This window comes from Indicator indicator, chromosome 6 (genome assembly GCF_027791375.1).
Source record: "Indicator indicator isolate 239-I01 chromosome 6, UM_Iind_1.1, whole genome shotgun sequence".
Classification (NCBI taxonomy): domain Eukaryota; kingdom Metazoa; phylum Chordata; class Aves; order Piciformes; family Indicatoridae; genus Indicator; species Indicator indicator.
The window spans coordinates 29305591-29318349 of NC_072015.1; the positions used below are offsets into that span (position 1 = coordinate 29305591).

At 44.9% G+C, this 12759-nt stretch overlaps 1 protein-coding gene across 1 annotated transcript in view; it reads right to left on the reverse strand.

The window, feature by feature from the left end:
- Nucleotides 1-10306, reverse strand: part of RAB31 (RAB31, member RAS oncogene family) — a 35114-nt gene extending 24808 nt beyond the window's left edge. Inside the window, exons 1-3 of the mRNA XM_054381604.1 lie at nt 10253-10306; nt 6061-6140; nt 1788-1869 (exon numbers count right to left, since the gene is read on the reverse strand). Coding sequence (XP_054237579.1) covers nt 1788-1869; nt 6061-6140; nt 10253-10306 — 216 coding nt within the window. The remainder of the gene's footprint in view (nt 1-1787; nt 1870-6060; nt 6141-10252) is intronic.
- Between the last annotated feature and the right edge of the window lie 2453 nt (nt 10307-12759).

Sequence of the window (12759 nt, forward strand, 5' to 3'; positions counted from 1 at the left end):
TACCATTCTATGTTTCTGTGATAAAGTATCAAGTGAGAAGGAATCTCAAGAATCATCTGGTCTCTCCTGTCTTGGGAAAAGCACGATCTAGATAAGATGGCATAGCTTTCTGTCCAACTGAATTGAAAAGTGTCTTGTGTTGAGGAATCAAACACTTCCCAGGGGATATTATTCCAATGCCTGACACATTTAGCAAAAAATGTTCATTCTTTTATATTTATCTTCTTTAATTTGTCTAGCAAAAGAATACCCAGGACACAAAGACAGAGAGATCACACAACCATAAAATTATTTGGGTTGGAAAGTACCTTTAAAGGTTATCGAGTCCAACCCCACCACAGTGAGCAGGGACATCTCCAACTAGATCAGGTTGCCCAGAGCTCCAAACAACCCAACTTGAAATGTTTTCAGGGATGGGCATCTACCACCTCCCTGGGCAACCTAGGACAGTGTTTCACCACTCTCAGTGTAAACAATTTCTTCCTTCCATCTACTCTACATCTCCTTTCTTTTAGTTTAAAACCATCACTCCTTGTTCTGTCACAACAGGCCCTGCTAAAAGGTTCCTCCCCATATTCGTTATAGGTCCCCTTTAAGTACTGAAAGATCTTTCCTGCTTTACTTGTGTTCCAAATCCTGTGAACTGGAATCTCAGCCATCAATCACACAAGGAAAGCTACTCGAGGTTATAAAATGCTGAATGGTATCTGATAGTGGCTTTCATGCACAACATTTTTCCATTCACTCTTTGCCAGCTGAGAATGTCAGGAATTTTGTATCCCTCCCTGTGCCACTTCTAGTTTGAGCAGCTTATGTGCCAGGATAATCTGGTGACACATCTGGGGTTTGCCTCTGCTTCTCTCCACACTGATTTTCTGTCTGTTGGCAGCCACTGCCTCAGAGGTGAGAGGAACAGGGCATGTAAATGCCCAGATCTGGCCAAGCTAGATAGATACTGTTCATGGTGCATGGATTGCTTCAAGGAGGTCATGTAACATAGATACAGTGGTGGTAACCTCTGGGTCATTCCCCCACACATGCTTACATGATCCAGGGAAGCAGTTAAAGCAGTTCCCCTCAACAAGCTGGTAGTAAAGGGAATGGAACATCTCCCTCATGAGAAAAGGCTGAGGGAGCTGGGTCTCTTTAGCCTGGAGGAGACTGAAGGGGTGACCTCATTCACGTCTATAAAGATGTGAAGGGTGAGTGTCAGGACACAGCCAGGCTCTTCTCAGTGATGTCCAATGACAGGACAAGGGGCAATGAGTGCAAGCTTGAGCATAGGAGGTTCTACGTGAACATAAGGAAAAACTTTTTGACTGTGAGGGTGCTTGAGCACTGGAGCAGGCTGCCCAGAGGGGTTGTGGAGTCTCCTTCTCTGAAGACATTCAAAACCCACCTGGATGCATTCCTGTGTGACCTGCTCTAGGTGATCCTGCTCTGGCAGGGGGGTTGGACCCAATGATCTTCTGAGGTCCCTTCCAACCCCTAGCATTCTGTGATTCTGTGACAGTGTTTCTGGCACTGGTCTACCATGCTCTTCAACACGAGAACCTCAGTGGTTTAGGTTGGAGGAACAGGGGTCAAAGCATGTGCTTCAGGTGGGTTTGTGGACAGAACTGAAGGCGTTTGTGGGAGTGATATGGCAGGAAGGGCTAAGGATAGGAGAAATAGGACACCCAAAATCACATGCAATGGGTATTCTGAAGATCAAGGGCTTAGAAAAACTACACCAACACATTAAAAGAAACCAGGATGACAAAGATGAACTGCAAAGTGAAACTCACCCGTTCCTGACCAGCTGTGTCCCAGATGACAAATTTATGAAGCTCCTTCCCATACCACACAGTTTTATTTATGAAGAATGCTCTGAAAAAGAGGAAGCAGCAGAAAATCATACCATGGCCCACACTCTGTACATGCAACTTGTAGATCTTAGTCAGTTCTGCTGCATTAGACTGCATATAGGGAAACTCCCAAACCCTGATAAAATGCCTACACAGAAGTGAAAATCTCCCATTCCTCTGATAAAATACATGATACCTAAACATGGATTTTAAAAGAAGGGAAATACCTCTGAATGTTCAGAGGACATTTGTGAGTGGTCCCAGGAACATGAATGCTCCTGCTGCTCACACATAGCTTCTGTTGCTAGCTAGCTCCATCTTCTCAGTCATACCATCTGGATGTGTTCCTGTGCAACCTGCACTAGATTATATGGTCCTGCTCTGGCAGTGGATGTTGGACTTGACAATCTCCAGAGGTCCCTTACAGCCCCTAACATCCTGAGATGAACCTGAGAACAAGGCATCAGCCAGCATCATATCAGGCAATGTACAACATTTCAGTTAGACTTAGGAGACTGACTCAAGGAACTGAGGCTGATGGGATGAAGTTCAACAAGGCCAAGTTCCAGGTCCTGCACTTGAGTCACAACAACCCCATGCAATGCTACAGGCTTGGGCCAGAGTGGCTGGAAAGTTGCCTGGCAGAAAAAGACCTCAGGGTGTTGGTTGACAGCTGGCTGGTATGAGCCAGCGTGTGCCCAGGTGGCCAAGAAGGCAAACAGCATCCTGGCCTGTGGCAGCAACAGTGACAGAATTAAGGTAGTGACTGTCCTCTATACTCAGCACTGGTGAGGCTGCACCTCAAATACTGGGTTCAGTTCTGAGCCCCTCACTCCAAGGACATTGAGGTGCTGGAGTGTGTCCAAAGAAGGGCAACAAAGCTGGTGAAGGGTTAGAGCACAAATCTTGCTAGAAGCAGTTGAGGGAACTGGGATGGTTTAGCTCAAGGGAGACCTTCTTGCTCTCTGCAACTTCCTGAAAGGAGGTTGAAGTCAGGGGCTGGTCTCCTTTCCCTAGTAAAAAGTGAAAGGATGAGAAGAAATGGCCTCAGGTTGCACCAGGGGAAGCTTAGGTTGGGCATTGGAAGAACCTTCCTCATTGAAAGGGTTCTCAAACACTGGAACAGGCTTCCTAGGGAGGTGGTTGAAATCACTAACCCTGGAGGTGTTTATAAGACACAGAGATGTAGTGCTGAGGGACATGCTTTAGCACCAGACTTGGTACAGCTAGATAATGGTTGGACTCAATATAGTGAGAGGTCTTTTCCAGCCTGAAAGATTCTATGAATCTATGATCACCAGGGAAAAGAAAAATCACCTTCTGGAACGAACATGGTGAACAAAGAGAAAGAAGATTTCCCCCCCTCAACTCAGAGGAAGAAGTCTTTGTGCCTTCTTGTATTTTTCACAGAGGATTCTTCTTCTTTCAGAAAACAGGGTTACAATCTACAGGCTTTTCCTGTACCAAAGCATTTCAATTGAAAGCTGGCTAGGAGACACTGCCAAACTCTGCTAGATTATTTCCCCAACCACCCCCATCCTATCTGGACACTGCTGAACAATTTCTATGTGGTAACTTTTTTCCTGGCTCATGAAGATGCACTTGATAAAATGCACTGTCATTAAAGCATCATTTGAATGACATCAAATCACATATGACTTATCAAAACATTTCCTGAGAATGAGGCACCAGAGTTCTCCTCTACAGCTATCTGCAAACTGCTCGGATTTAACAACACTGAATTGTTTATACAAACATACAAAAAAGAAAACCTTTCAGTGAACAAATTTTTCCTCATGTCCAATTTAAATCTCCCCTGGTGCAACTTGAGCTCATTACCTGGCAGAAGAGACCAATCTGCTTTCAGGAAGTTGTAGGGAGTGCAACAGTCTCCCTTCAGCCTCCCTTTCTCCAAGCTAAACAGCCCCAGTTCCCTCAGCCACTCCTCATAAAATCAGTTCTGCAGACCCTTCACCAGCTTCACTGCCCTTCTCTAGATCTGCTCCAGCACCTCAGTGTCCTTCTTGTGGTCAGGGGCCCAAAACTGAACCCAGTATTCAAGGTGTGACCTCACTTGTGCTGAGTGGAGGGGTGCAATCACTGCCCTAGTACTGCTTGTCATACTATGGCTGATCTAAGCCAGGATGCTGTTGGCCTTCTTGACCACCTGGACATACCCTGGCTCCTATTCAGCTGGCCATTGACCAGCACCCCAAGGTCTTTCTCTGCCTTTCCAGCCAACCAACTGTTCTCCAACCTCCCTCTGCTGTCATAATGATGAACATTGCAGAGATTTTTTTCTTTTCCATTTGAGCAGAAGCCATTTACTTAGCAACAAAAACCACTTGGAAAAAAGGCTGCTAATGATTTAGAAGGAAAGAAGCACTCAAGTCCCCATCAATTCCTTCACTGCAAACAAGTGCCCTGCAGTCTAGTAAAGTTATTCATCATATGCTTCCTTTCTTTCTATCCATTTTTTCTCTATTCATGGCATCCAGGAGTCCAAAATCATTCTGGAACTTCAAAGTGCAGCTTCCAGCTGAGACTCCTTCATCAGTGAAAGGCAGAACTCTGGAAGATACTGTTTAAGCTGCTGAACAACACACAGCAATCAATACCAACCCTTCACAGACGACTTAAAACAGCTCTGGCTCACAAGCCAGATCAGCCCTTCTCACCCATAGAATCATAGAATGGTTTGGCTTGGAAGGGACCTCCGAGGGTCATCTAGTCCAACTCCCTCTGCAGTCAGCAGGGGCATCCTCAACTAGATCAAGTTGCCCAAAGCCCTGTCAAGCCTCACCTTGAATATCTCCAGGGATGGGGCCCCAACCACCTCCCCAGGCAACCTGTTCCAGTATTCCACTACCCTCAAGGTTAAGAACTTGTTCCTAACATCCAACATAAATGTACTATTCTCTAGTTTGGAGCCATTGCCCCTTGTCCTATCACTGCAGGCCTTCATAAATAGTCTCTCTCCATCCTTCTTGTAGGCCCCCTTCAGGTACTGGAAATTTGTTATTAGGTCTCCCCAGAGCCTGCTTTTCCCTAATTTCAAACCATTGGCCCTCATACTGACACTCCAGATCTTTGTAAACAGTCCCTATACCGCCTTCTGGTAGGCCTTCAGATACTGGCAGGCTGCCTTTAGGTCTCCCTGGAGCCTTCTCTTCTCCAGGCTGAACAACCCCAGCTCCCTCAGCCTGTCCTTGTAGCAGAGGTGTTCCAATCCCCTGATCATTTTTATGGCCCTCCTCTGGACCCACTCCATCAGGTCCACGTCCTTCCTGTATTGAGGACTCCAGAGCTGGATGCAGTACTGCAGGTGAGGTCTCACCAGAGCAGAGCAAAGCGTCAAAATCACCTCACTCCACCTGCTGGCCATGCTGCTTTTGATGCAGCTCAGGATGCCACTGGCCTTCAGGGCTGCAAGCGCATGCAGGGCCCTTAGTATTCCTAGAACAGGGAGAGCAGGGCAGACCTGGTCTGGAGCAGTTGCAGGCTCTCTAAATGTGAGCTGAAAGCCATTACAGAAGAGCAAAGAGTTGAGAGAGATTGATAAGCTAGAGAAAAAAGGATGGAAGGAAGGAAGGAAGGAAGGGAGGAAGGAAGGGAGGAAGGAAGGGAGGAAGGAAGGGAGGAAGGAAGGGAGGAAGGAAGGGAGGAAGGAAGGAAGGGAGGGAGGGAGGAAGGAAGGGAGGAAGGAAGGGAGGGAGGGAGGAAGGAAGGGAGGGAGGAAGGAAGGGAGGGAGGAAGGAAGGGAGGGAGGGAGGGAGGAAGGAAGGGAGGGAGGGAGGGAGGAAGGGAGGAAGAGAAAGAAAGGAAGGAAGGAAGGAAGAGAAAGGAAGGAAGGAAGAAAGAAAGAAAGAAAGAAAGAAAAAGAAAGAAAGGAAGAAAGGAAGAAGAAAGGAAGAAAGAAGAAAGAAGAAAGGAAGAAAGGAAGAAAGGAAGAAAGAAGAAGAAGAAAGAAAGAAAGAAAGAAGAAAGAAAGAAAGAAAGAAGAAAGAAAGAAGAAAGAAAGAAAGAAAGAAAGAAAGAAAGAAAGAAAGAAAGAAAGAAAGAAGAAAGAAGAAAGAAGAAAGAAAGGAAGAAAGGAAGAAAGAAAGATACACAGTATTCAGAGATTTGGAAGTCAAGAAAATAAAGAAGATGAGCAGAGGGCAGTGAGTTGAAAAATAAACAGAAGGAAAAGGAGACTGTGTGTGGTACTTACCCAATGGTAGGGTTCGTAGCGCGTTCAAAGCGGTCATTGGTAAACCGAGAAATGATGCTTGATTTCCCAACCCCGCTATCCTGAAAACAAAGGAAAGCAGGGCAGTGAGTTCAGTGGAGCCTAGATGTCAATATTTCACCTGAAGAAACAGTCAAATATCAGCCTGTGAAATTAAACCCTCTCCTGTGGCAGGTGGGTCAGGTTAAACCTTTCCAAAGAAAAGTGAGCACACAGATGATCCTTTTCAAACATCAGCTCCCTGAGCCTTTTTTCAACCCTGCCCTCTCTAGTTTTTGGGGGTGGATTTTATATTCCTGCTTCAAGGACTGCAGTGCCTTAAGCACAGCCATTTACCTGGGGACAGGCTGTGAGAGGTGTCATGGAGCTGGTGGTGTTCAGCCTGGAGAAAAGAAGGCCCCAGGGAGACCTTATAGTAGCTTTCCTGAAGAGGACCTACAAGAAAGCCAGAAAGGGACTTTTTAAAAGAGCCTGTAGTGATGGGATAAGAGGGAATGGATTGAAGCTTGAGGAGGGTAGATGTAGACTGGATATTAGAAAGAAATTCTTTACAGTGAGGGTGCTCAGACACTGGAATGAGTTGCCCAGGGAGGTTGTGGATGTCCCCTCCCTGGAGGTGTTCAAGGCCAGGTTGGATGAGGCCTCGAGCAACCTGGTCTAGAGGAAGGTGTCCCTGCCAATGACAGGCGGAACTAGATGATCTTGAAGTTCCTTTCCAACCCAAACCACTCTATGAATCAAATTCTGTGTTTTCAGACACATGGAGCATCCACCACCAAAGCCAGAGAAACAATTTAATTCTGTCCCCTTGCAAGAGCAGCATGAACACACTTCCAAACCATGTTACTAACATCAACCTTTTAGTACACTGACAGCACTACCTTGGTGGCACTGACCTTTTTGTGACATGACAAACAAGCCTGCACAGTGGAACCCTCACAGAAGCTGCTTACACTTGCAGGAATAGTGCTTTTTTAACCCCCTCAAAGGACAAAGAAGAGCAGTACAGCACTGCAAGGTCAGGATAACCTCAGGGAGAGAGGGAAGACTTGACATTGTGCAGAAAGAGCAGCACCCTGGCTTGTACCAGCAATAGTGTGGCCAGTAGGAGTAGGGAAGTGATTGTCCCCTCTGCTTGGCACTTGTGAAGCCACACCTTGAGTATTGTGTTCAGTTTTGAGGCCCTCACTCCAAGAAAGATGTTGAGGTGCTGAAGCAGATTCAGAGAAGGGTGACTAAGCTGGTGAAGAGTACGGAGAGCAGGTCTCCTGAGGAGCAGCTGAGGGAACTGGAATTGTTTAGCCTGGAGAAACCTTCTTGCTCTCTACAACATCCTGAAAGGAGGTTGTAGTCAGGTGGATGTTCACCTCTTCTCTCAAATAACAAACGACATGACAAGAGGAAACAGCTTCAATTTGCACCAGGGGAGGTTTAAGTTGGATATGAGGAAAAATTTCTTCTCCAAAGGGTTGTAAAGCCCTGGAACCGGCTGCCCAGGGAAGTGGTAGAATCACAATCCCTGGAGGGATTTAAAAGCCATGTAGATGTGTTGCTGAGGGACATGGTTCAGTGGTGGAATTGGCAGTGCTGAGTTAGTGGTTGGATCTGATAATCTTAAAGGTCTCTTCCAACCAAAACAATTCTATGGTTTTAGTCATTTAAGATATGAACAACTTCCCCAAAATGCAGATTTTTTTCATTTGTCTCTGTAATTCCATGAAGCCTTGGATGGTCGGAAGAGAAACTTAAATTATACAGAGAATAACCAAGGAAGAGGACTAGCAATATTGCTATGTCTCCCTCAGAGAGAAAAAGGATGTCAGGAAATCGATCCTGACCTTTCCAAGACATTAACAATGACAGCCAAGGGTCCAATCCAACTCATTAAAAAGTCAGTGGAAAAGTTTCCTATTAATTCACTGGAAGCGGTGTCAGAACTATGAGACTGCACCTGGTAGTTCCATTTGTATCCACATTTTTAAGACCCTTGACTAATTTACACAAGCTTGAAAAGTGTCAAGATGAGAGGAGAGTTTGTGGGAGAACACTATACATGTAACTATATGGTAAAATAAAGCAGCCTTTGTCCACATATATTTCATATATATATATATATATATATATATACATACACATATATATATCTCTCTCTATATATACATACACATATATATATATCTATATATATACATACACATATATATTCTATATATCTATGTATATATAAAGCTTTTCCTTTCCTGTAGCTGATTTTGCAATATTTTATCTGCTTTTTGAATGGGAAAGCAAAACAATACCTGTTTAGATTTCCTCTCACCATGCTTCAATGAAACTGTATCCCCACTGCAAGTGAAGTCTTTATGGGCAGCACTTAGCAGAAACCCATCATTTAAAGCCTCATATTTAATTCAGAGCTGTCCTTAGTCAGCTTAAAAGCCATAACAAATGCTGGTGCTACGCAGAGGGCTGTTTATCTGCTGTGTTCGATCAAAGGGGAAAAAAGGATCAAAGAGAGGAGCAGTGTTTAAAACCAGCCCCATAGCCTTTGATCAATAGCAGCAACACATCCTATTGCCATTCCCAAATTTTGCCTTTGTTATCGATTTCAGCTGACATCTCTGTCTAACTGCTAGAGCAGGATAGCAAAAAAAAAAAAGAAAACAAAACCAAAGGTCCTCTGCACTAAAACTGAGGATTTAATTATGACTCTGGATTCTAAATGCAGTGGAGAAACCACAATGCCCACCCATTAGATGTTAGAAATTACATTACCCTCTTGTGGAGACAGAGTTTCAGCCACCATGCTCTAAACTAGGCACTGACTCCTGTGCCCTGATGATGCTTCTCTGACAGGTCACTCAAAAGGGCAACTGCAATGACAACTCCTGAGCAGGAGGAGCCAGGCCTCTGGCAGGGATGTGATATTCACAAGCATAAATTAAAGCTCAGCTCATTTTCCTGGAGGCTCTTACCTCTTCATCTTTCAGTTTATGGCTCTTACTGACATGCTGATGTTAAAGAAACTTTAAAAGTTTCTATTACTCTTGCTCACAGCTAAACTTAAGCATATGCCAGGTACACCAATCATGTAATAGAAATGTAGAATAGTTTGGGAGGGAAGGGACCTTGAAGATCATCTACTTCGAACCTCCCTGCCATAAGCAGAAACATCTTCCACTAGATCAGGTTACTCTGATCCCCATGCAACCTGACCTGCAATGTTTCCAGCAATGGGGCATCTACCACCTCTCTGGGTAACCTCTGTCAGTACCTCACCATCCTCATTTTAAAGAATTTATTCTGAATATCTAATCTAATGCTAACCTTTTTAGTTTGAAACTATTACACCTGATAAAGAGCCCCTCCTCATCTTCTTGATAGGCCTCCTTTAAGTACTGAGAGGCCACAAGAAGGTCTCCCTGGAGTCTTCTCTTCTCCCAACTCTTTCAGCCTGGCCTCACAGCAGAGGGGTTTCAGCCCTGAGATAATTTTTGTGGCCTCCTCTGGCCCTGCTCCAACAGGTCCATATCACTCCTGTGCTGAGAACTCCAGAACTGGACCCAGCACTGTGGGTAGGGTCTCAGCAGAGCAGAGGGGCAGAATCCCCTCCCTCAACCTGCTGCCCACACTGCTGGGGATGCAGCCCAGGATGTGGTTGGCTTCTGGGCTGTAAGTGTATATTACCAGTTCATGTCCAGCAGTACCCAAGTCCTCTGCAGGGCTGCTCTCAGTCCATTTAAAGGTATTCTGAAACTTTGCTCCAGGGGTACTTTGGATTACCAAGAAGGCTAAATTTACCCCTGGTGTAACTCCAGTGACATCAATGGACTTGGGTCACAAATGAACCTGTCTTTAGGATGACCACCACTGCAGCCAGTGCTTTCCAGCTGAAACAAGCACTTCCAGCTTCTGCGCTGCTGCCTGGAGGATATAACTGGCCAGCTACTGGAGTATAATTAGAGCAGAGAGGGGAAGGAAGTAAAAAGAAAAATTTCCTACTTAAGGCAGCAATTATAATTCCACCACAGGATTTAAAACCACTTCAGCAGTTTTCAGGCCATGTTACTGTGCTCACACCCATCAAACAAGACCCTCACCTGCGTGAAAGCAAAAGTGAATTGTGGTATATGAACATTATACAGCAACTTGAAAACACAGGAAAAAAATCTTTTACCTTATTTTTGACTGACAAGAGGAAACCATTTTGCAGGTTGATCTCTTGAAGCATGGTTGCTTCAAAGATGTAAAAAGGCATCCACTTCTCAGCAGTGCCTTGAGATCAAACCTCCTTGATACAGCTACACAAAGCTTTCCTGCTCCCACCTGCTGTGTCCTTTCCTTCATGGTCTTCCTCTACATACACTCACTTTTCTAGCACCTGATAGGGATGATCATTCTTTTTTTGTTCCTTCTTCAAAGGATTATCAAGCCACATGCTTGGGCAACATTCAGGCATACAGACAGAATCACAGAATGGTTTGAGTTGGAAGGGACCTCCAAAGGTCATCTAGTCCAATCCCCCTGCAGTCAGCAGTGACATTCTGCACTAGATCAGGCTGCTCAGAGGTTTGTCGAGCTTGACCTTGAATATCTCCAGGGATGGGGCCTCAACTACCTCCCTGGGCAACCTGTTCTAGTGTTCCACCACCCTCATGGTAAAGAACTTGATCCTAACATCCAATCTAAATCTACTCTTCTCTCATTTCAAACCATTGCTCCTTGTCTTATCACTCCAGGCCTTTGCAAACAGTCCCTCTCCAGCATTCTTGTAGGCCCTCTTCAGGTACTGGAACACTGCTATTAGGGTCTCCCCAGAGCCTTCTCCCAGGCTGAACAACCCCAGCTCCATGACTTATTTTTCTCATTTCCCAAAGTTATGATATTTGCCAGGTTTTTATACCTGTCCATCTGGTTTTCTGTCTTGTTTTACTCCATGTGTACACACAATATCATACATGCCAAGGAATAACATTTCAGCATAAAAGAGCATAGCAATACTGAGCTGGGTGGATTGGGCAAGTTTGAGAAACTAAGAACATGTCCTCAGGAGTTATGGCACATTTTAAGGATCAGACCCTGCAATTCTTCAGAAAAATCCTTATCCAGGGGAAATCCAAGGTTTTCAGCACAATACAAATAGACTCGTCACCATCAAGAGCATATGACTCCATAAAAGGAGTGGCAAGAAGGAAATAAATATAAAGTAATTATTCTGAATTAAGGTCTTCATGATGCATTTGATGAATCAATGGGACCAGCTGCAGGTTTACTTTGCTCCTTTCTTCCTCAAAAGCCTTGCAGCACATTTACAAAATACCAGACAGAAACTGCATTGTATCAAGATAAGTGAAAAAGGTGGGGAGGAAAGAAAGAAACAGAAATGGAATCCACAGTAATTCAACCACTGTTAGTTATGCTCTGGCCTGAGCTAGAACAGAACCAGTCTTGGTCTAGGATTTGACTTATCTCAGTCTCTGCTCAGTGAGGGCACTTTATGAAGTTCAAGACAGGTTTGCACAGTCAGGGACTGCTTCTAGCACTGAGAACGCTGATGGGGAGAGTTACTGCCAAGGGCTGGGCTGCAGAAAGGCTCTGGCTTAGACTTGCTCCTGGGCACACCAAGGGCACTGCCACATCTTGTGCTCTGCCTTGGGGTGCAGGAAACAAGAGGTGGCACCTGCAGGAGGAGTGGACAGGATAGATGACCCTAAACACAGTCTGTCCAATGGACTTCACCTTCAGGATCAAGCTGAGGGACTGCCAGGGTCTCAAGCCTTTTCTTCAGTGGCCAGAGTCCAAGGAAGACTCTGTTCTTCCTTTGATCCTGATCTATGTGTTCCTGAATCCAGTTCCAGAATCCGGCTCCTTAACCTGGTTCCCATCTGCCACCGAGTCCAGTCTGGGACTTCTCCAGTGCCTGCCTACAGCATCAGTGATGACAATGATGTTATTGACACCAGGGATTTGGTTTGATCTTAGTTTATATCTGTTCATTTTCTTGTTATTATTTTCATTCCATCTGGTTTAGTTTCTTTCCCAACTCATTGAACTCTCTCCCTTCTTCCCTTTCTCTTTCCTTTGGGAAGGCAGAAGGGTTCATAGAGAGCATCTGTCACTCATCTGGTGGTTCACCCAGTAGCTACAACTTCAGAGTCTCCTACTGGTCAGTAAAATGGACATGGAAATCTGAAGCTGTATCAGATGCTTCTGATAAATACAAGGAATTAATGCAAGCATGACTAATTCCTGATTTATACCCTTTAATCCTGAATAGATGCTGCCTAATTCTTTCAAAATCCCTTCCCCACAGACTGAGGCATGAGGATTTTAAGAGCGCCAGAATGAAGAGCAGCATGCCACAAAACTCCTGTGCTTCCACCCACACTCCAGCTCCTGGAGAACCACCCCACTTGGCTTTTCTCATGTTACTGAAAAGATGAGACTGTATTTCAAGCCAGTAGAATTACAGGACGTTGGCAGCTCATTTGCAGGCAATCAACAACCAAGCTGCTGATTTCTTCTTGCTGATTTGCAGCACTGTAGAGGAAGATTAAAAAACACAGAGAGAAAAAAAAGGTGAAAGAAAGCAGAAGTTCAATATGAGCAATATATTAAAAAATAAACCCATTTTCCCACTACAAATAGGCAGCTGAAATATTCCTCTGCCCATTCTTCCAGATG